We start from the raw sequence: 22232 nt of genomic DNA on the forward strand, positions 1-22232 counted from the left end.
GTGTGTTATCGAGGTGTTCTGCTCGACGTCCACAGAAAGGTCCAGGAAGTCCTCATCCTTACTGCTGACCTGCAGGGGGCGACACCATACTGTCACATACGGAGTGTGTGTGCGTGCGTGAGAGTGTGTCTGTGTGTACGTACAGTACTGAGTATGTTTGAGTGTGTGTATGTATGTATAGTACTATGCAAAATAATCTTAGGAATGTGCAAAGATAATTAAATGAAGTTTATAAAAATCAAAAAAAGAATCATAAAAAAACAAATCAGTTCTTTGCATTTTGTATTTTGAATGTTTGGAAATTGGCTCACTGAGGGGGGGGCTCACTGAGGGGGAGGGGGGGCTCACTGGGGAGGGGCTCACTGGGGAGGGGCTCACTGGGGAGGGGCTTACAGTCTCGCAGTTGAGGCAGCGCGTCTCATTGGTCAGTGTTCCCTGGAAGATGTCGTGCACCCAGGTGGGCTCGGCCTGGTTGTCGGGCTCGGCCTGGTTGTCGGGCTCGGTCTCCATGGCGACGGTGCCGTTGCGCAGACGGCCGTTGGGCGTGTCCAGGCGGGCCTCGTCCTGCAGCGTGTCAGCGACGGTGTTCAGCAGGTAGTTCAGGAACTCATGGGCGTCCTGCTGCATGTAGTTATCAAACAGGTCTGCAGGGGGCAGTAGAGGGACACCATAGATAATCACCACAGCTCCTCCCCATGGTGTGTGTACAGTAGCCCCGCCCCCTCACCATAGCCCCTCCCCCTCCCATGGTGTCTGAGCAGTAGCCCCGCCCCTCACCGTTCTCCTTGCGCAGACGGGAGATGAACTTCTTGGGTGGGATGACGCCCACCTTCTTCTTCTGCGTGGCGATGCTGTGGAACAGGTCCGCCAGGCAGGTCAGGAGGTTCTCCTTCTTCTTCTGCTGGGCCTTGTAGGCCAGGACGTTCTCCCGGAACGGCCGGCAGAAGTACAACGCCTGCAGCACGGAGTTGCAGTAGCACGTGTTGCCAAACTGGGAAAAACACAGAGAAACCAAACATTATTTACACCTCAGACAGAGAAACACCACCCAGCAAACATTATTTACACCTCAGACAGAGAAGCACCACCCAAAAAACACTATTTACATGCATGAGCTTTCCCAAGGCGTTTTGCATTTATACTTCAGCAAACGTCTGTGATGAGGGTTCCGTTGTCTCCAAGGTAACAAGTAAATTTCTGGCATAGCCTATCTAAGACAATGACAGTGTTCCATCTGGCCGTCCAATCACGACGGCTACACTGAGTAAATGTGTTTTTTCAGTTGAAAATGTATTGCAAGTATAAACCAGGCTTTAGCTATTTAAAGTGGTCACATCCAATTGACAGAGGTGATAGAAATGACTGACACTTACGTTGACCAATCCGAAGTAGTGTTCATTGATTGGAAACTGCTCCGGACCAATGTCTTTCTCCAGAGCGGAGGCATTGGTGCCCTGAGGGAGGAGGGAGGGAACACACAATGTCACACACACAATGTCACACACACAATGTCACAATGCCCCCTTCCTGATTTCCTCCATTATTGCATATTTGTCACACTGAATGGTTTCATATTTTTTTGACAAAATGTAATATTATTTCTTTTTCTTTTTTTTTTTAACCCAACTCACCCTGTGAAAAAGTAAATCAGTAATAGAGGAAATCAGGGGGTAAACACTTTTTCCCCACTATATGTAGACTCACTCACTCACACACAACATGCACACACACTCTCTCTCTCACACACACACACAGCACACCCGCACACACAACATGCACACACACTCTCTCTCTCTCTCTCTCGCAGTCTCTCACACACACACACACACACACACACACACAGCATGCACAACACACTCACACAGTCTCACACTCTCTCTCACACACACTTCCAGCCCTCATTTGCAGGCCACGCATATTCGTAACTATTGATCCCAAAATGATTTGCACTGCAGGCTAAGGACACACACAGCCAGGAGGGCATACGGTCACCAAATGATCCACAGGTGGAACAGGAGGAAAAGCAATCTGGTGGACAAATTATCTCTGGTCTTTCCGGGTGCTGGTGAGAGAGAGATGGGTAGCTGCCACCTTTTCCATTTATAAATCCTTGGCCACTTTCCTCACCTGGTGGTCGGATCAGTTACCCGTGGCCTAGGAGCAGGAAGTAAACACTAAGCTAACAAAAAAAAATCTGATCTTCACGTTTTCACTTTATTTTGTTTGGTAGTATCTGCAAGCTTACGGGCCTTTATTACACAAGCGTACGGTGGAAGTTTCCCGGACATGACGCGAGAGGTGCCAGGGTATGTAACCTCACGTTACGTATTGACTGCCGTCTCACCTGTGGTATACGCCCTATGATTAGCGCAGCGCAATTATTTTCAAGATCGCATTTTTCCTAAATATTCCGTTAAAACGAATGACTATAGCGGTATCCACGTTAACTTGTTTAGAATACGTCACATCATACATCCACAACACGACTTCATAGTCCGGTCTAAATCTATGGCTTGGATTTAGGTACTGTCCGTACGTGTGCGCAACTGTGGCAACACAGCAAAACACGGGGCACCATTTAAGCACAGATTAGCCTAGTTCGGCAATTGAAGCGGCCCTCTCGATCGTGCACCTTGCAAAATAAGTTCAAAAACAGTTCTGTAGATCATGAAGTCTGAAGCGATTCATGATAACCATAGTGATCACAATCAGCTGATGAGGTAGCTAATCGTGTCAGGTAACATGCATAACTCGGCCCAACAGCAGTTGCTCAAAAAAAAGTATGTGATTGTTAGCTAACGTGATGCCTGGCGGCAGCCAGTGACCCGTCTCAGACTTGTGTAGCTAACATAGCTAAGTCCCGCAGGCTTGGGGCATAGACCTAATGTTAGCTAGCGACAAAAGCTACTTCCGACACGATCACACATAGTGAGCATCTTTAAAAGGCTCACGTAGTCAGTCGTGTGTGTTACTGCCTACGTGCTAACGTTATATATCTTTATACCACAAGAGTAACATCATCGTTAGCCAACGCAGACACATGACGTGTAGCTAGCAGGCTCGCTATCTCCGTTCTTCAGGAAGTTATCACTTTACTTACCATATTACAAATGGAGGCGATGTTTCTGACAGTCATTTAGTTTACAGAGTCCCTCTCAACGCCATCTTCATAAAATAAACATCATTACGAGCCGGATGACGCTGGAAACGCTCCTCCGCAGTCACAGTCGGGGGCCCAGACTGCAACATGCAGTTTTCAAAACAACCCCTGTCGCGACCGAAATCAGACAGGCGGTGGTGCGGTAACGGTAAGCACTGATGCGAACAAATAAAGGTCTATTGTCTAGTATAATTATGTCTAGTATAACCGGTATAATTCAGTAAACATCGATAGTCGTGGCAGGTTGCTTGGATTTGGATTAGAACCCGTAAACTAGAAAACACACGTCCCGCCCACCAAAAATGATAAAAGCGCAGTGGTTTCTGTCAAGACCGTGGGTCTGTACCGTGATGGACTTGGTGCAGAACCAATCACAATCTCTAAATGACTGGTAAACTGGTTTCTGACCAATTAGATCGCCACCAGGACAGTGAAAATGAAAACGGGAAGTTTAGGGAAGGTGCATGCAGCACGAATGTGTGCTTTTGAGAGTAAAGCATAATTGCTACAGTACGCATGAAGCACGGCTTTGGTTCTTGGATGATCGCGTTCCCCACTACTATGTACATGTTTGGCGTTGTCTTGAAACAAAAAGTGCATAACACCAATATGTACCTGCATCACAATTTCATGCCAAGTATGTTGAAGAAATGCCTTGATTTTTTTATAACCATTTGAATTTGCACATCCAGTTACATGTTTTTATTTAAAGGAAGCAGTGTGTAAAAATGGACTGCAGGGCTTTTATCGAAAGCAGATTACAAATGATGCCTCCCTCATTCGCCCATTTTCTCAATATAAATAGCATTTTATTTTATAATACCAATTGGATTTTCCTCAAGGCTGCTTGACATATAAACATGCTGGGAGTACAGTTACATAACATACTCTGTGTATTTTGAAAATATTGCATTTGAACACAAAATGTACACCATGCCATTTATGAATATGCTTTGCCAACATTTTAGTGGATATTAGCCAGCAAAATTATTTCTTTCCATAATGTGTTTTAGTGCTTTTGTATATCTTCTGTGTACACATAAACATGCAAAGTTATGTTCGGACAACAAACCAGACAAAAGTCCACAGAATTCAAATAACATGTGAAGACACAGTAATCAGCTCTTTATGTGATGATGCACAGTAATCAGTTCAACTTTTTTTTCAGACCAAATGTCAGAATGGGGAAGAAATGTGATCTAAGTGACTTGGACCATGGAATGATTGTTGGTGCCAGTTGGTGCCAGGTTTGAATATCTCAGAAACTGCTGATCTGCTGGGATTTTCATGCAGAAATGTCTCTAGGGTTTGCAGAGAATGGTGCGAAAAACAAAAAACATCCAGTGAGCCGCAGTTCTGTGGGCAAAAACCTCCCTTGTTAATGAGGGAGGTGAATGGAGAATGGCCAGACTGGTCAAAGCTGACAGGAAGGTGACAACAACACAAATAACCAATCCCCTCTCTCTGCTCTCACACCACTCTGCTCCCTCTCTCTGCTCTCACGCCTCTCTGCTCTCACACCTCTCTGCTCCCTCTCTCTGCTCTCACACCACTCTGCTCCCTCTCTCTGCTCTCACACCTCTCTGCTCCCTCTCTCTGCTCTCACACCACTCTGCTCTCACACCACTCTGCTCCCTCTCTCTGCTCTCACACCACTCTGCTCCCTCTCCCTCCTCTCACACCTCTCTGCTTCCTCTCTCTGCTCTCACACCACTCTGCTCTCACACCTCTCTGCTCCCTCTCTCTGCTCTCACACCTCTCTGCTCTCACACCACTCCGCTCTCACACCTCTCTGCTCCCTCTCTCTGTCTGCTCTCACACCTCTCTGCTCTCACACCACTCTGCTCTCACACCTCTCTGCTCCCTCTCTGCTCTCACACCTCTCTGCTCCCTCTCTCTGCTCTCACACCTCTCTGCTCCCTCTCTCTGCTCTCACACCACTCTGCTCCCTCTCTCTGCTCTCACACCTCTCTGCTCCCTCTCTCTGCTCTCACACCACTCTGCTCTCACACCACTCTGCTCCCTCTCTCTGCTCTCACACCTCTCTGCTCTCACACCACTCTGCTCTCTCTCTGCTCCCTCTCTCTGCTCTCACACCACTCAGCTCTCACACCACTCTGCTCCCTCTCTCTGCTCCCTCTCTCTGCTCTCACACCTCTCTGCTCCCTCTCTCTGCTCTCACACCTCTCTGCTCCCTCTCTCTGCTCTCACACCTCTCTGCTCCCTCTCTCTGCTCCCTCTCCGTGATTCCCCCCACAGTGACAACAACCAGCCTCATCTTTAGCCAATGTGCAGTCTTCCTGTGAATATCCCTCCCACACAGTGGAGGCTGGTGACTTCCAGAATTGAGGAGGCCATTTTTTTCCGCTTGCTCACTTCACTCGCGATGGAATGTTCCCTGTTCTCTTATCTGTCTTTGTGCTGGCCAAAGGCATACTATTTGGAGTGTAAGCTACAGTCAGAAAGTTCTGGCTGATGAAATTCATTGTGCAGAGCTTAGCCTTGTGCCTTCCTGAAGAAATGACATTGCTGTAAGTCTATGAGCCTGCCTGATAATTAAGCTGAGAAATGACATTTGGATGTAATATAAATGCCAAGTGAACATGTGTAAAAGGCAGGAATTTTAATTATGTAGTTAAAAACAATTTTGTTTAGCTTACATTTTTCATTCTTCTACAGCTTCAACATGTAATCACCAATTTAATCAAGTTTAGCATATAAAAAAGATAAGATAACACTTTCTTTATCATATGTAGTTTTATTCAATATATTTAATATAAAATATGTAAAAATATGGTTCCAGTTGGCTTTATCTAACGTTAACGTTATCCACTAGAGGGCAGCACTCTATTCGTATTTAGAGTGAATTTCCTCACAGAGCAACAATTCGGTAATTTGATATGGAAGATTATTAAATTGACTTGTAATAAAACGAAATGGACTACATTAAAAATAAAACTGTTCAATAAATCCCAAATGGTGTCTAACATGACCTATTGAATGTCATTTTCACTCCCTAGTATCTGGAATCTGCATATCTCCAGCCCAAGATCTCAAATTGCGCTAGAATCTCGCCGACTTCCGAGGTAGTTTTAAGCAAAAGTGTTTGGCCAAATGAGCTATAAACTCCAGGGATGATAGCCAGGGGCGTTCTCTAAATTTCCTGAAAAGCACAAGTTGATAGGACACTCGTAGCCACTATGGCGAGTGTTTGTTTGACTGAAGTGACTAGCGAATTCTCAAAATGCCTTCTGTGTTGAATAGGAAAGGAAAGGATAGTTGATTCCAAATGAACCAGTAGCATGTGATTGGACGAACAAAATGTCAATCTTTCAGCCCTGGACACAATGCATGGTGAGGCCAGGCCTCCGTTGCCCACCCATTTTCAGTGATCTGGCCAATCACATATTGGCATGAAAAAAAATGCATTACATTGACTTCTATGAGAATCTCATTCCCTAGGGGAGGCCTGGCCTGGCCTCCCTTAATACAAACTGATAGGGAAATCTGGCCTGTTGCTTTACAATTGCAATATTGGGTTTTAGCCATGGGAAAATTTAGATTTATGAACAAAACTAAAATAATATGAATATAAAAAATAAAAAATATGTTTTTTGTTAAAATAAATAAATAAAATAAATATATTTATTGTTTTTTTTTTAATCTCTCTCTTCTCTCAAATTATTGGGGAGGCCAGGCCTCCTCCACCTCTATGGAGGAGCCTCCACTGCTCCCACACCTTCTACACCTGTGCACACCTCTCCTGCAAACAGCTGCCAAATGTCCATAGTCCTGACGCCAATAGCACCTCAGTGGAACCCTTTCAAATACCGTCACCCTGTAACTAACATAGTCTAAATAAAATCGCCCTTGAAACTCGAGTAGCACTTTCTTCTTCAACACCACCCCTATGTTGGGTAATGTTATCTAAGGTTCGCCGTGTTATTTGTATATGGTGTATCGAAATACACGTCTGGCTATCGCGCATGTCTGTGAGAACAGTGTTTCCCAGAATGCCCCGCGCCTGGCAGCTCGTGCGTGCGCTTTGTCGTACTGCGTCCTTTCGCTTCGGCCACCGCGGGGAGCAGTCGTGCCGTGCTGCCGCTCCAGTGGGCCTGCTTTGTTCACGCTAAATTTGTGTACGTATTGTGTCTCGGGTTTTAATGGTTTTAATGGTCAAATTCATATCAGTATTGGTATCCTGTTTAATCGAGAGACATTAAACTTTAGCTCAAGTTTGTATCGAGCTAATTTTACTGGCTGGAATTGGCTCAACTTTAGCTAGCTTGGGTAAGGTTAGGTAGGTAGCTAGCTAGCTAGCTGGCTAACTTATGCCAGAAGTTGTAGAATAGTGCATATACGTTTGTTGTGTGCATGCAGATTAAATTAATGTCCAACTAAACGGCTTTTCGCGTTGCATGATGTGTAACTAAGTGCTGGTTGTCGCTTACATGAACTTAAAAGTTCGCGAGTGCAGCTAACTAGACCCCACGTGTCCATGTAGGAACGAACTGCCGTGCCCTGCTAACCTGTGTGTTATATCGCATATTGAGCCAAACATATATGGTGATCGGTGACAGTTTAAAAAGGCGCACTTTACTTGAGCCACCGCAAGCACGTATGTGAACGAGATTTGACTATTTTGGGAAATCTATAATATACTCTATTAACTTGGTGTGCAGACATCCCAAATAAATCGGCAATGCCTCACACGGCTGGAAGTGGAGTGTGTAGGCCCTGTAGTTTACCGATGAAACTCACGCGATTTGCCGTCGTGATGTGCAGGAGTATCACCTGGTCGAAACGTCGTATTTCCCGGACTGCTGAATCTCTCAACTCTGTTGATTTGAGATGCCGGCGCGTGTAATCGTTGCTGTAATGTGTGTAATCGTTGCTGTAATGTGTGTAATCTGTACTTTCAGTGCTCAAGGCTCCAGAGAGGAGATGAGCCCTAGCCCCTGGTGTGGGAGACTCAGGTAAAGTGGGGGGGCGGTGCTGTTGGGTTGGGTGGGGGCCCCTTACTTGCCCATTTAAAGCTGCGGTGCTTTAAATGGCTAACACAGGGGGGCAGAGCACCTCTCACTAAAACCTGAAGTGGAGGATTACCACCTTGCTTCGGATCCTGTCGTGAGACACACGCTGAAATGGCCGACGTCCTCTCTGCTTTTTCCATGTTTTCAAATTCTACGCTGGTGTTCTAGAACTCTAGTGATTTTGACCTCAGCAGTAGAATCTTGGGTTAGGAACATTCTAATGGCATGATGTCGCTCCTTGGTGGGTTAAACTTGCAGGAGGTCCTCTCGGGCCGAACGTGTCTTACGCGTTTCTGCCCACACTAACGTTCTCAGAACGGTTGCCAAAAGTGTCCTGTCTGCTATGCGTGTTGACATTTACCTGTGCTCCTGTGGACGTGACCTCACGGCTCCTGGGCTTTTGTTCCTGTCATGTGATCTGGACTCTGCTGTCATTCCCAGGGACCTGAGAGAGCAATGTCACCGCAGACCAGACCAGCCGATCACGGCTCACCAAGTGCTGCGCCGCCATAGGCATGGACCAGGCTCAACCAGCCGATCACAGGTTGCTGCGAGTGGTAAGGATCTGGGGTGCAGAGCTGAGTGTGAACCCCTTTAAGCTTTGCTGTGTGTGTGTGAGTGTGTGTGTGAGTGTGTGTGTGAGTGTGAGTGTGAGTGTGAGTGTGAGTGTGAGTGTGAGTGTGAGTGTGAGTGTGAGTGTGTGTGTGAACTTTGCCTATCCTGGGGGTGTGCGAGAGCTTTGCGTGTGTCTAGGGTGTGTGAGCTATGTCATGGTCCTCACAAATATCCAAGTGTGAGAAAGCTTTTCCCTGTCCAGGGTGAGTGTGAACCCCTTATAGCTTTGCCCTGTCCAGGGTGTGTGAGTGTGTGAGTGTGTGAGTGTGTGAGTGTGTGAGTGTGTGAGTGTGTGAGTGTGTGAGTGTGTGAACCCCTTATAGCTTTGCCCAAGCCAGGCTGGCGGTGCCTGGGTTGGCCATCACAGGGGGGGAGAGAGCTCCTCTCTAAAACACGGAGCAGAGTCCATCTCTGCCCCCTATCCTGTCGGGAGGGACATGCCCTTATGGCTGGGGCAGGAATGTGTGTGTGAGCGTGTGTGTGAGCGTGTGAGCGTGCGTGTGAGCGTGCGTGTGAGCGTGCGTGTGAGCGTGCGTGTGAGCGTGCGTGTGAGCGTGCGTGTGAGCGTGCGTGTGAGCGTGCGCGTGAGCGTGTGCATACTTGTTGCTGTAATGTGTGTAATTGTTGCTGTAATGTGTGTAATTGTTGCTGTAATGTGTGTAATTGTTGCTGTAATGTGTGTAATTGTTGCTGTAATGTGTGTAATTGTTGCTGTAATGTGTGTAATCGTTGCTGTAATGTGTGTAATCTGTACTTTCAGTGCTCAAGGCTCCAGAGAGGAGATGAGCCCTGGCCCCTGGGTGTGTGTGGGAGACTCAGGTAAAGTGGGGGGGCGGTGCTGTTGGGTTGGGTGGGGGCCCCTTACTTGCCCATTTAAAGCTGCGGTGCTTTAAATGGCTAACACAGGGGGGCAGAGCACCTCTCACTAAAACCTGAAGTGGAGGATTACCCCCTTGCTTCGGATCCTGTCGTGAGACACACGCTGAAATGGCCGACGTCCTCTCTGCTTTTTCCATGTTTTCAAATTCTACGCTGGTGTTCTAGAACTCTAGTGATTTTGACCTCAGCAGTAGAATCTTGGGTTAGGAACATTCTAATGGCATGATGTCGCTCCTTAGTGGGTTAAACTTGCAGGAGGTCCTCTCGGGCCGAACGTGTCTTACGCGTTTCTGCCCACACTAACGTTCTCAGAACGGTTGCCAAAAGTGTCCTGTCTGCTATGCGTGTTGACATTCACCTGTGCTCCTGTGGACGTGACCTCACGGCTCCTGGGCTTTTGTTCCTGTCATGTGATCTGGACTCTGCTGTCATGTGATCTGGACTCTGCTGTCATTCCCAGGGACCTGAGAGAGCAATGTCACCGCAGACCAGACCAGCCGATCACGGCTCACCAAGTGCTGCGCCGCCATAGGCATGGACCAGGCTCAACCAGCCGATCACAGGTTGCTGCGAGTGGTAAGGATCTGGGGTGCAGAGCTGTGTGAACCCCTTAAAGCTGTGTGTGTGTGTGTGTGTGTGTGTGTGTGTGTGTGTGTGTGTGTGTGAGTGTGTGAGTGAGTGTGTGAGTGAGTGTGTGAGTGAGTGTGTGAGTGAGTGTGTGAGTGAGTGTGTGAGTGAGTGTGTGAGTGAGTGTGTGAGTGAGTGTGTGAGTGAGTGTGTGAGTGAGTGTGTGAGTGAGTGTGTGAGTGAGTGTGTGAGTGAGTGTGTGAGTGAGTGTGTGAGTGAGTGTGTGAGTGAGTGTGTGAGTGAGTGTGTGTGTGAGTGAGTGTGTGAGTGAGTGTGTGAGTGAGTGTGTGAGTGAGTGTGTGAGTGAGTGTGTGAGTGAGTGTGTGAGTGAGTGTGTGAGTGAGTGTGTGAGTGAGTGTGTGAGTGAGTGTGTGAGTGAGTGTGTGAGTGAGTGTGTGAGTGAGTGTGTGAGTGAGTGAGTGTGTGAGTGAGTGTGTGAGTGAGTGTGTGAGTGAGTGTGTGAGTGAGTGTGTGAGTGAGTGTGTGAGTGAGTGTGTGAGTGAGTGTGTGAGTGAGTGTGTGAGTGAGTGAGTGTGTGAGTGAGTGAGTGTGTGAGTGAGTGTGTGAGTGAGTGTGTGAGTGAGTGTGTGAGTGAGTGTGTGAGTGAGTGTGTGAGTGAGTGTGTGAGTGAGTGTGTGAGTGAGTGTGTGTGTGAGCTTTGCCTATCCTGGGGGTGTGAGAGCTTTGCGTGTGTCTAGGGTGTGTGAGCTATGTCATGGTCCTCACAAATATACAAGTGTGAGAAAGCTTTGCCCCGTCCAGGGTGAGTGTGAACCCCTTATAGCTTTGCCCTGTCCAGGGTGTGTGGGTGTGTGGGTGTGTGGGTGTGTGAGTGTGTGAGTGTGTGAGTGTGTGAGTGTGTGAGTGTGTGAGTGTGTGAGTGTGTGAACCCCTTATAGCTTTGCCCTGTGCGGTGTGTGAACCCCTTATAGCTTTGCCCTGTCCAGGGTGAGTGTGTGAACCCCTTATAGCTTTGCCCTGTCCAGGGTGAGTGTGTGAGTGTGTGAACCCCTTATAGCTTTGCCCAAGCCAGGCTGGCGGTGCCTGGGTTGGCCATCACAGGGGGGGAGAGAGCTCCTCTCTAAAACACGGAGCAGAGTCCATCTCTGCCCCCTATCCTGTCGGGAGGGACATGCCCTTATGGCTGGGGCAGGAATGTGTGTGTGAGCGTGTGTGTGAGCGTGTGTGAGCGTGTGTGTGAGCGTGTGTGTGAGCGTGTGTGTGAGTGTGAGTGTGAGTGTGAGTGTGAGTGTGAGTGTGAGTGTGAGTGTGAGTGTGAGTGTGAGTGTGTGAGCGTGCGCGTGAGCGTGTGCATACTTGTTGCTGTAATGTGTGTAATTGTTGCTGTAATGTGTGTAATTGTTGCTGTAATGTGTGTAATTGTTGCTGTAATGTGTGTAATTGTTGCTGTAATGTGTGTAATTGTTGCTGTAATGTGTGTAATTGTTGCTGTAATGTGTGTAATTGTTGCTGTAATGTGTGTAATCGTTGCTGTAATGTGTGTAATCGTTGCTGTAATGTGTGTAATCTGTACTTTCAGTGCTCAAGGCTCCAGAGAGGAGATGAGCCCTGGCCCCTGGGTGTGTGTGGGAGACTCAGGTAAAGTGGGGGGGCGGTGCTGTTGGGTTGGGTGGGGGCCCCTTACTTGCCCATTTAAAGCTGCGGTGCTTTAAATGGCTAACACAGGGGGGCAGAGCACCTCTCACTAAAACCTGAAGTGGAGGATTACCACCTTGCTTCGGATCCTGTCGTGAGACACACGCTGAAATGGCCGACGTCCTCTCTGCTTTTTCCATGTTTTCAAATTCTACGCTGGTGTTCTAGAACTCTAGTGATTTTGACCTCAGCAGTAGAATCTTGGGTTAGGAACATTCTAATGGCATGATGTCGCTCCTTAGTGGGTTAAACTTGCAGGAGGTCCTCTCGGGCCGAACGTGTCTTACGCGTTTCTGCCCACACTAACGTTCTCAGAACGGTTGCCAAAAGTGTCCTGTCTGCTATGCGTGTTGACATTCAGCTGTGCTCCTGTGGACGTGACCTCACGGCTCCTGGGCTTTTGTTCCTGTCATGTGATCTGGACTCTGCTGTCATGTGATCTGGACTCTGCTGTCATTCCCAGGGACCTGAGAGAGCAATGTCACCGCAGACCAGACCAGCCGATCACGGCTCACCAAGTGCTGCGCCGCCATAGGCATGGACCAGGCTCAACCAGCCGATCACAGGTTGCTGCGAGTGGTAAGGATCTGGGGTGCAGAGCTGTGTGAACCCCTTAAAGCTGTGTGTGAGTGTGTGAGTGAGTGTGTGAGTGAGTGTGTGAGTGAGTGTGTGAGTGAGTGTGTGAGTGAGTGTGTGAGTGAGTGTGTGAGTGAGTGTGTGAGTGAGTGTGTGAGTGAGTGTGTGAGTGAGTGTGTGAGTGAGTGTGTGAGTGTGAGTGTGAGTGTGAGTGTGAGTGTGTGAGTGAGTGTGTGAGTGAGTGTGTGAGTGAGTGTGTGAGTGAGTGTGTGAGTGAGTGTGTGAGTGAGTGTGTGAGTGAGTGTGTGAGTGAGTGTGTGAGTGAGTGTGTGTGTGAGTGAGTGTGTGAGTGAGTGTGTGTGTGAGTGAGTGTGTGAGTGAGTGTGTGAGTGAGTGTGTGAGTGAGTGTGTGAGTGAGTGTGTGAGTGAGTGTGTGAGTGAGTGTGTGAGTGTGTGTGTGAGTGAGTGTGTGAGTGAGTGTGTGAGTGAGCTTTGCCTATCCTGGGGGTGTGAGAGCTTTGCGTGTGTCTAGGGTGTGTGAGCTATGTCATGGTCCTCACAAATATACAAGTGTGAGAAAGCTTTGCCCCGTCCAGGGTGAGTGTGAACCCCTTATAGCTTTGCCCTGTCCAGGGTGTGTGAGTGTGTGAGTGTGTGAGTGTGTGAGTGTGTGAGTGTGTGAGTGTGTGAGTGTGTGAGTGTGTGAGTGTGTGAGTGTGTGAACCCCTTATAGCTTTGCCCTGTGCGGTGTGTGAACCCCTTATAGCTTTGCCCTGTCCAGGGTGAGTGTGTGAACCCCTTATAGCTTTGCCCTGTCCAGGGTGAGTGTGTGAGTGTGTGAACCCCTTATAGCTTTGCCCAAGCCAGGCTGGCGGTGCCTGGGTTGGCCATCACAGGGGGGGAGAGAGCTCCTCTCTAAAACACGGAGCAGAGTCCATCTCTGCCCCCTATCCTGTCGGGAGGGACATGCCCTTATGGCTGGGGCAGGAATGTGTGTGTGAGCGTGTGTGTGAGCGTGTGTGTGAGCGTGTGTGTGAGCGTGTGTGTGAGCGTGTGTGTGAGCGTGTGTGTGAGCGTGAGTGTGAGTGTGAGCGTGAGTGTGAGCGTGAGCGTGAGCGTGAGCGTGAGTGTGAGTGTGAGTGTGAGTGTGAGTGTGAGTGTGAGTGTGAGTGTGAGTGTGAGTGTGAGTGTGTGAGCGTGCGAGCGTGCGCGTGCGCGTGAGCATACTTGTTGCTGTAATGTGTGTAATTGTTGCTGTAATGTGTGTAATTGTTGCTGTAATGTGTGTAATTGTTGCTGTAATGTGTGTAATTGTTGCTGTAATGTGTGTAATTGTTGCTGTAATGTGTGTAATTGTTGCTGTAATGTGTGTAATCGTTGCTGTAATGTGTGTAATCGTTGCTGTAATGTGTGTAATCTGTACTTTCAGTGCTCAAGGCTCCAGAGAGGAGATGAGCCCTGGCCCCTGGGTGTGTGTGGGAGACTCAGGTAAAGTGGGGGGCGGTGCTGTTGGGTTGGGTGGGGGCCCCTTACTTGCCCATTTAAAGCTGCGGTGCTTTAAATGGCTAACACAGGGGGGCAGAGCACCTCTCACTAAAACCTGAAGTGGAGGATTACCCCCTTGCTTCGGATCCTGTCGTGAGACACACGCTGAAATGGCCGACGTCCTCTCTGCTTTTTCCATGTTTTCAAATTCTACGCTGGTGTTCTAGAACTCTAGTGATTTTGACCTCAGCAGTAGAATCTTGGGTTAGGAACATTCTAATGGCATGATGTCGCTCCTTAGTGGGTTAAACTTGCAGGAGGTCCTCTCGGGCCGAACGTGTCTTACGCGTTTCTGCCCACACTAACGTTCTCAGAACGGTTGCCAAAAGTGTCCTGTCTGCTATGCGTGTTGACATTCAGCTGTGCTCCTGTGGACGTGACCTCACGGCTCCTGGGCTTTTGTTCCTGTCATGTGATCTGGACTCTGCTGTCATTCCCAGGGACCTGAGAGAGCAATGTCACCGCAGACCAGACCAGCCGATCACGGCTCACCAAGTGCTGCGCCGCCATAGGCATGGACCAGGCTCAACCAGCCGATCACAGGTTGCTGCGAGTGGTAAGGATCTGGGGTGCAGAGCTGTGTGAACCCCTTAAAGCTGTGTGTGTGTGTGTGTGTGTGTGTGTGTGTGTGTGTGTGTGTGTGTGTGTGTGTGTGAGTGTGTGTGAGTGTGTGTGAGTGTGTGTGTGAGTGTGTGTGTGAGTGTGTGTGTGAGTGTGAGTGTGAGTGTGAGTGTGAGTGTGAGTGTGTGTGAGTGTGTGTGTGTGTGTGTGTGTGTGTGTGTGAGTGTGTGAGTGTGTGAGTGTGTGAGTGTGTGAGTGTGTGAGTGTGTGAGTGTGTGTGTGAGCTTTGCCTATCCTGGGGGTGTGAGCTATGTCATGGTCCTCACAAATATACAAGTGTGAGAAAGCTTTGCCCTGTCCAGGGTGAGTGTGAACCCCTTATAGCTTTGCCCTGTCCAGGGTGTGTGAGTGTGTGAGTGTGTGAGTGTGTGAGTGTGTGAGTGTGTGAGTGTGTGAGTGTGTGAGTGTGTGAGTGTGCGAACCCCTTATAGCTTTGCCCTGTGCGGTGTGTGAACCCCTTATAGCTTTGCCCTGTCCAGGGTGAGTGTGTGAACCCCTTATAGCTTTGCCCTGTCCAGGGTGAGTGTGTGAGTGTGTGAACCCCTTATAGCTTTGCCCAAGCCAGGCTGGCGGTGCCTGGGTTGGCCATCACAGGGGGGGAGAGAGCTCCTCTCTAAAACACGGAGCAGAGTCCATCTCTGCCCCCTATCCTGTCGGGAGGGACATGCCCTTATGGCTGGGGCAGGAATGTGTGTGTGAGCGTGTGTGTGAGCGTGTGTGTGAGCGTGTGTGTGAGCGTGTGTGTGAGCGTGTGTGTGAGCGTGTGTGTGAGCGTGTGTGTGAGCGTGTGTGTGAGCGTGTGTGTGAGCGTGTGTGTGAGCGTGTGTGTGAGCGTGTGTGTGAGCGTGTGTGTGAGCGTGTGTGTGAGCGTGTGTGTGAGCGTGCGTGTGAGCGTGCGTAGGCATGTATACTTGTGCTGTAATGTGTGTACTTGTTGCTGTAATGTGTGTAATTGTTGCTGTAATGTGTGTACTTGTTGCTGTAATGTGTGTAGTTGTTGCTGTAATGTGTGTAATCGTTGCTGTAATGTGTGTAGTTGTTGCTGTAATGTGTGTACTTGTTGCTGTAATGTGTGTAATTGTTGCTGTAATGTGTGTAATTGTTGCTGTAATGTGTGTAATCGTTGCTGTAATGTGTGTAATCTGTACTTTCAGTGCTCAAGGCTCCAGAGAGGAGATGAGCCCTGGCCCCTGGGTGTGTGTGGGAGACTCAGGTAAAGTGGGGGGGCGGTGCTGTTGGGTTGGGTGGGGGCCCCTTACTTGCTCATTTAAAACTGCGGTGCTTTAAATGGCTAACACAGGGGGGCAGAGCACCTCTCACTAAAACCTGAAGTGGAGGATTACCCCCTTGCTTCGGATCCTGTCGTGAGACACAAACGGATTCTCTCTACGATCTGCTGCTGAGAGAATTAACCTGCTGATCATTTCACAGGATTTCATATTTTAATTTCAGTTTATTGGCAAACTGGGATCATTAAATGAGTGTCAGCCCATGATTGGCTGAGCACACGTGTATTTGAAATGGGCCTTGTGTGTTCCTCACTCCTGATTGGCTCCGGCTGATTTGAGGATTGGCAGCAGCTGATAGATTAAGCCTAACCCTAATCCTAACTGTGCCTGTGTATGGAGGTGTAGGCTACACTGCTGTCCTGGTGTCTGGTGACGGACGTGTCCCAGGTTCATCTTGACTTGGTCGGGCTCTGTCAGTAACTAACAGACTCGGCTGGTCCCGTGGGCACCCAAGATCGGCAGGGCAACGGTGAAGATAACTAAACATAATGCTCAATAAATATCAGCTAAAGAAACACCATCTGTGTTCTGTCCTTTTTTTTTTTTTTTTTTTTAATGAACTTGGCTCTTTCCTGGCTGTGGATTTGTGCACTGAGAAGCAGCTTTACTGACCACTCGGCGGCCATTTTGTGTCCTAGTGGGTGCGGCCTGTAGTTAAAATCTCAAGGCGTACAGCTGCAACTTCAGAACCTTCAAAGTAAAATCGGTGCAATTGCGGCAAAATACAAAGTAACCTTTTCTCCACAAGAAATCTAATGTATCCCCCTTGTGCCGATTTTCTTTTAGTTGTGTTAGTGGGACGATACAGCAGTGCTTTGTGGATGAGTCAGGGACAGATTGTCTTTGTGAAACACTTCCAGCTCTCCTGATGTAGTACAGGTTTGTGTGGAACTGACTCTTTTTTTGGCCATGAAGGGAAAGCATCCTACATCACCCATAATTCCCCATTCTGACTGAGTCTGTTGTCCCTTGCTGATGACATCATCAGTAAAGCTCCGTGGTGAATTCTTGGGCAGTGAACGTGTGGAAAAGGTCATTCTTGCACAAAAGTTATTCTCTGAAATGTAAAGGGTTTAAACTGCTCTCGGGCTCCCAGCACTGTTAATTTCTCTTTCTTCGGTGTGCATGTTTAGTCTTATTTTTTGGTCAAGTTGCAACACTTATTCTGCTCACTCTATAAATACAATTTATCTATTCTATTCTTTCACTTGTGTGTGATGTGAGTGTGTGATGTTGCATCTCGGAGCCTGAAAGCTAAAGAGCCTGCAAGGTGTGTGTGTGTGTGTGTGTGTGTGTGTGTGTGTGTGTGTGTGTGTGTGTGTGTGTGTGTGTGTGTGTGTGTGTGTGTGTGTGTGTGTGTGTGTGTGTGTGTGTCCTGAGTGTGCGGAGTTGGTGAAGTATTCTCAGGTGAGTGTGTGATGTGTAAATCACACCTGGCTCAGGTATCAGGGCCTCGTTCCAGATTCTTCTCCCCTTTTTTTCCTTTCCTCGCTCCTCGTTAAGCATTCCAACACCTTAAATGTTCCTTCCAGGAGCTATGAGTAGAAGGGACTGGGTGGATGATTGGTTGGAACTCAGGGCAATAATAGGAGAATAAGGGGTTAGAATGAGCCTGTGCATTATCTGAGGAAACATTCCAATGTCCCTCCTCTGCACCAATCACAGACCTCAGAGAGGGACTGCCGATCACAGCCAATCATGAGCTGGGCACGGATCCTGCCTCTGCATAATGGCCATGACATCATGACTTTCTCACCTGTGTGTGCGTGCTATGCTGGGCAGTATGTTTGGGCTGCGTTTAGGCCTTAGGCCTGCGTTGTACCATAATGAGTGTTTAGGCAACCCTATAACTTGAGTTATATGGTCTCAGCACACAGTACAGGTTAGATATGATCTCAGCTCACAGTACAGGTTAAATATGATCTCAGCTCACAGTACAGGTTAAATATGGTCTCAGCTCACAGTACAGGTTAAATATGGTCTCAGCTCACAGTACAGGTTAAATATGATCTCAGCTCACAGTACAGGTTAAATATGATCTCAGCTCACAGTACAGGTTAAATATGATCTCAGCTCACAGTACAGGTTAAATATGATCTCAGCTCACAGTACAGGTTAAATATGATCTCAGCTCACAGTACAGGTTAAATATGGTCTCAGCTCACAGTACAGGTTAGATATGATCTCAGCTCACAGTACAGGTTAAATATGATCTCAGCTCACAGTACAGGTTAAATATGGTCTCAGCTCACAGTACAGGTTAAATATGATCTCAGCTCACAGTACAGGTTAAATATGGTCTCAGCTCACAGTACAGGTTAAATATGGTCTCAGGTCACAGTACAGGTTAAATATGGTCTCAGCTCACAGTACAGGTTAAATATGATCTCAGCTCACAGTACAGGTTAAATATGGTCTCAGCTCACAGTACAGGTTAAATATGGTCTCAGCTCACAGTACAGGTTAAATATGGTCTCAGCTCACAGTACAGGTTAAATATGGTCTCAGCTCACAGTACAGGTTAAATATGGTCTCAGGTCACAGTAAAGGTTAGATATGGTCTCAGTACAGGCCTGTAAGTTGCATTTAAAGCCTTATCTTCTGATACTATCTGATGCTCATCATCCAGTCTTCTTTTGTTCTACTTCCATAATTACCCCCCTCTCTTTCTTTCTCTGTCTCACACACACCCCCTCTCTCCCTCTCTCCCTCTATTCCGCGTTAGCTGTTGATATGTAATGAGGATGTGTGCTTGGCCCATGTGTTTTAAGTGTTGGCATTTCAATAAGAAAACACCGCCTGTCTTCCTTTGTGGGGGTGCGATGACACAGCCCAGAGAATGTCCCGCTGCCTTTGGCATGTAAATCAGAGGGAAACAAACTGCCTCTTCCAGCAGCAGGACTGGAGTGTTAGTCCACCCGCCCAAGCCTCATTTTAATGTGATGTAACGCATCTAAACAACACAAACATTTATCGGATGATACTTTTATGGTGATTTGGCTATGCAAAGCCTGCAATGCATTCATTCAAGATCCCTTTTAAAAATCAAAAAGAAAAAGTCTAATTTACAATTACATTTAAGTTGTAAAGAAAATGTAATATAATCCAAGATGTATTAAATGTACTGTGATGTAATATGCCACTCAATACATTATTTAAATGTCAAATGTTTTCTATTGTATATTATGAAAAATAATCAATAAAGCTCTTTAAAAATGAAAACCACCAGAACTGTTATGGGGCTGTTCTGTTTCAGTCACATGCTGCAGGTTATTTTGAGTCTGGTCCAATGCCAGCTCCATCAGGCATGAATTATACAGGATCCATAAGTGGGCTGAAACATGGCAAATTAAATTCAATATAACTAAATGCAAAGTTGTACATGTGGGAAATAAAACATAAGGCAGGATTACTTTATGAGTAAAGTAATCCTGGGTTACTAATTCTTCAAGGTGAGTTCAGGGTGAGTTTGGTTAGCAGAATGAACGGGCATTAATAGAAACTGGCCAAGGCTAAATTCCACACAGACATTAGGAAGTATTTTTTCACACAGCGAGTGATCACTGTGTGGAGAAGCTGCCAGGACAGTGGAGGCAGAAACACAGCGGGCTTTCAAGACCAGGCTTGACACTGGTAATTATCTTGTCACAGTAAAGACACACATTAGTAACTGCAGTGAGCATTCAAATCTGTGCACAGTACATTACATTGCATTACATTAATGGCATTTGGCAGACGCTCTTATCCAGAGCGACGTACAACAAAGTGCATACCCATAACCAGGGATAAGTGTGCTGAAAGACCATAGAGGGAAGTACAATTTCAACTGCTACCTGTACAACAAAGATAAGGGGCCTATTAAATTTTTTATTTTTTTATTTTTTTAAACAAACAAACAACAAAGCAAAAGTGACCAAACTTAATATCCGAACACTGCTTACCTAGCCAACTAAAAATACCGATACACAAAGTAAATCACAAAGACAACAATTAAGGTTCACAGGGAGGTAGGGAGGGACGGGGAGAGGTGCTGCTTGAAGAGGTGCGTCTTCATTTTGCGCTTGAAGGTGGGGAGAGATTCTACAGTTCCGACCTCAACGGGGAGTTCGTTCCACCACCATGGAGCCAGAACAGACAGTAATCATGAGCCTGAGGTGGAGGTGCCAAGCGGCCTGTGGAGGCTGAACGAATACGTCTGGCAGGGGTGTAGGGTCTGATGATTTTTTGTAGGTAAGCTGGGGAAGACCCCTTTACTGCTTGGAAGGCTAACACCAATGTTTTGAATTTGATGCGAGCCATGACAGGCAGCCAGTGGAGGGAAGTAAGCAGGGGGGTGACGTGTGAGTATTTGGGAAGGTTGAAGACCAGATGAGCTGCTGCATTCTGGGTAAGTTGGAGGGGTCTGATGGCGGACGCTGGGAGGCCAGCCAAGAGGGAATTGCAGTAGTCCAGGCGGGATAGAACCATCGCTTGGACCAGGAGCTGGGTCGAGTAGGGGTTGAGAAAGGGGCGGATTCTCCGTATGTTGTATAGGAAGAACCTGCAAGACCGGGTCACCGCCGCAATGTTCTCGGAAAGGGACAGTCTGCTGTCCATCACCACGCCGAGGTTCCTTGCACTGGGTGACGGCGTGAGTGTGGTATCCCCGAGGGAAATGGAGAGATCCAGATGGGGAGAGGTATTAGCAGGGATGAATATCATCATTTCAGTCTTACCTGGGTTTAGACAGTGGTTGTCCATCCAGCTCTGGATGTCACTCAGGCAAGCAGAGATACGGGCTGAAACCTGTGTATCAGATAATGGGAACGAGATGAAGAGTTGGGTATCGTCCGCATAGCAGTGGTAGGATGGACCATGTGCAGTGATAACAGGGCCAAGGGAGCGAGTGTAAAGAAAAAAAGAAGCGGGCCAAGGACTGAGCCCTGGGGAACTCCTGTGGCAAGGGGCCGAAGTGTCGATACCGTACCAGCCCAGGCAACCTGGAAGGAGCGACCAGAGAGGTAGGACTCAATCCAGTCCAGGGCTGTGCCACAGATGCCCGTTACTGACAGGGAGGAAAGGAGGATGGAGTGATCCACAGTGTCGAAGGCAGCAGAGAGATCTAGCAGAATGAGGACAGAGGAGAGGGAGGCTGCCCGTGCGGCATGGAGTGATTCACTGACGGAGAGGAGCGCGGTCTCTGTCGAGTGGCCTGATCAGAAACCAGACTGATGGGGGTCTAGCAGGTTGTTGTTAGAAAAGAAAGAAGAAAGTTGAGTAGAAGCAGCTCGTTCTATGGTTTTAGAAAGAAAAGGAAGAAGACATACCGAGCGGTTGTTCTGGATGATGGAGGGATCCAGGGTAGGCTTTTTTAGCAGCGGAATGATGTGGGCCCTCTTGAAGGATGCTGGAAAACAGCCGGAAGACAGGGAGGAGTTGACAAGGGAGGTGGCAAATGGGAGAATGTCAGGTGTGATAGTCTGGAGAAGAGAAGAGGGGATAGGGTCAAGGGCACAGGTTGTAGGGCGGTGGGAGAGCAGGAGTTGAGAAACATTAGAGTCTGTGAGGGGGGAGAAAGTAGAAAAGGAAGGGATGGGCCTAGAGGGGGGGGAAGAGCACAGAGAGGGGGGCGGAGGTTGTAAAGGAACTGTGGATGTCTGTGACCTTCTCATAGAAAAAATCAGCAAAGTTATCAGCAGTGAAGGAGGACTGAGGTGGAGGAGGCGGTGCGTTGAGGAGAGAGGAGAAAATAGAGAACAGTTTCCGGGGGTTAGAAGTGAAGTTCTGAATTTGTGTCTGATAGTATTTTGCTTTGGCAGCAGTGACAGCGGAAGAGAATGCCGCCAGGAGAGACTGGTAAATCGTGAGGTCTGAAGGGTCTCTGGATTTTCCCCACTTCCTCTCCGCTGCACGGAGGCAGGCCCTGGAGGTACGGAGGGTGTCAGATATCCAAGGACTGGATGTGCGAGGCGGCTTTGAGACAGGGGAGTCAAAGGAGGAGGAGAGAGATGAAAGGAGGGTGGCAGATGCAGTCAGTTTAAATGCAGATACAGGTATATTATACCTGAGGCAGATTAACCCTGATGTAATTACTGCATGTATTTTACACCTGAGACAGATTAACCCTGATGTAATTACTGCATGTATTTTACACCTGACACAGTTTAACCCTGATGTCATAACTGCAGGTATTTTACACCTGACACAGATTAACTCTGATGTAATTACTGCAGGTATTTCACACCTGATTAG

The 22232-nt window shown here is 47.9% G+C and overlaps 1 protein-coding gene, 1 long non-coding RNA gene and 5 other non-coding genes across 7 annotated transcripts in view; 6 read left to right on the forward strand and 1 right to left on the reverse strand.

Annotated features, from left to right (window-relative positions):
- usp46 (ubiquitin specific peptidase 46) overlaps nucleotides 1-3458 on the reverse strand; it is an 8955-nt gene extending 5497 nt beyond the window's left edge. Inside the window, exons 1-5 of the mRNA XM_061238833.1 lie at nucleotides 3101-3458; nucleotides 1374-1454; nucleotides 778-991; nucleotides 394-644; nucleotides 1-69 (exon numbers count right to left, since the gene is read on the reverse strand). The exon at nucleotides 1-69 is cut by the window's left edge and continues 8 nt beyond it. Coding sequence (XP_061094817.1) covers nucleotides 1-69; nucleotides 394-644; nucleotides 778-991; nucleotides 1374-1454; nucleotides 3101-3136 — 651 coding nt within the window. The 5' untranslated portion in view covers nucleotides 3137-3458. The remainder of the gene's footprint in view (nucleotides 70-393; nucleotides 645-777; nucleotides 992-1373; nucleotides 1455-3100) is intronic.
- Nucleotides 3459-7173: 3715 nt separating this feature from the next.
- LOC133126537 (uncharacterized) lies at nucleotides 7174-15958 on the forward strand. Its single transcript, XR_009708542.1, has 10 exons — nucleotides 7174-7299; nucleotides 8083-8136; nucleotides 8635-8750; nucleotides 9569-9627; nucleotides 10148-10263; nucleotides 11855-11913; nucleotides 12434-12549; nucleotides 13976-14034; nucleotides 14532-14647; nucleotides 15867-15958. It is a non-coding gene; the product is annotated as an uncharacterized LOC133126537 (long non-coding RNA).
- LOC133127808 (small nucleolar RNA SNORA26) lies at nucleotides 8183-8300 on the forward strand. The gene has a single exon (XR_009708670.1). It is a non-coding gene; the product is annotated as a small nucleolar RNA SNORA26 (small nucleolar RNA).
- On the forward strand, nucleotides 9674-9791 carry LOC133127810 (small nucleolar RNA SNORA26). The gene has a single exon (XR_009708672.1). It is a non-coding gene; the product is annotated as a small nucleolar RNA SNORA26 (small nucleolar RNA).
- Nucleotides 11960-12077, forward strand: LOC133127809 (small nucleolar RNA SNORA26). Its single transcript, XR_009708671.1, has one exon. It is a non-coding gene; the product is annotated as a small nucleolar RNA SNORA26 (small nucleolar RNA).
- On the forward strand, nucleotides 14080-14197 carry LOC133127811 (small nucleolar RNA SNORA26). Its single transcript, XR_009708673.1, has one exon. It is a non-coding gene; the product is annotated as a small nucleolar RNA SNORA26 (small nucleolar RNA).
- Nucleotides 15959-15971: 13 nt separating the features above from the next.
- LOC133127812 (small nucleolar RNA SNORA26) lies at nucleotides 15972-16089 on the forward strand. Its single transcript, XR_009708674.1, has one exon. It is a non-coding gene; the product is annotated as a small nucleolar RNA SNORA26 (small nucleolar RNA).
- Nucleotides 16090-22232: the final 6143 nt, after the last annotated feature.

The sequence above is a fragment of the Conger conger genome, chromosome 4, assembly GCF_963514075.1.
Source record: "Conger conger chromosome 4, fConCon1.1, whole genome shotgun sequence".
Classification (NCBI taxonomy): domain Eukaryota; kingdom Metazoa; phylum Chordata; class Actinopteri; order Anguilliformes; family Congridae; genus Conger; species Conger conger.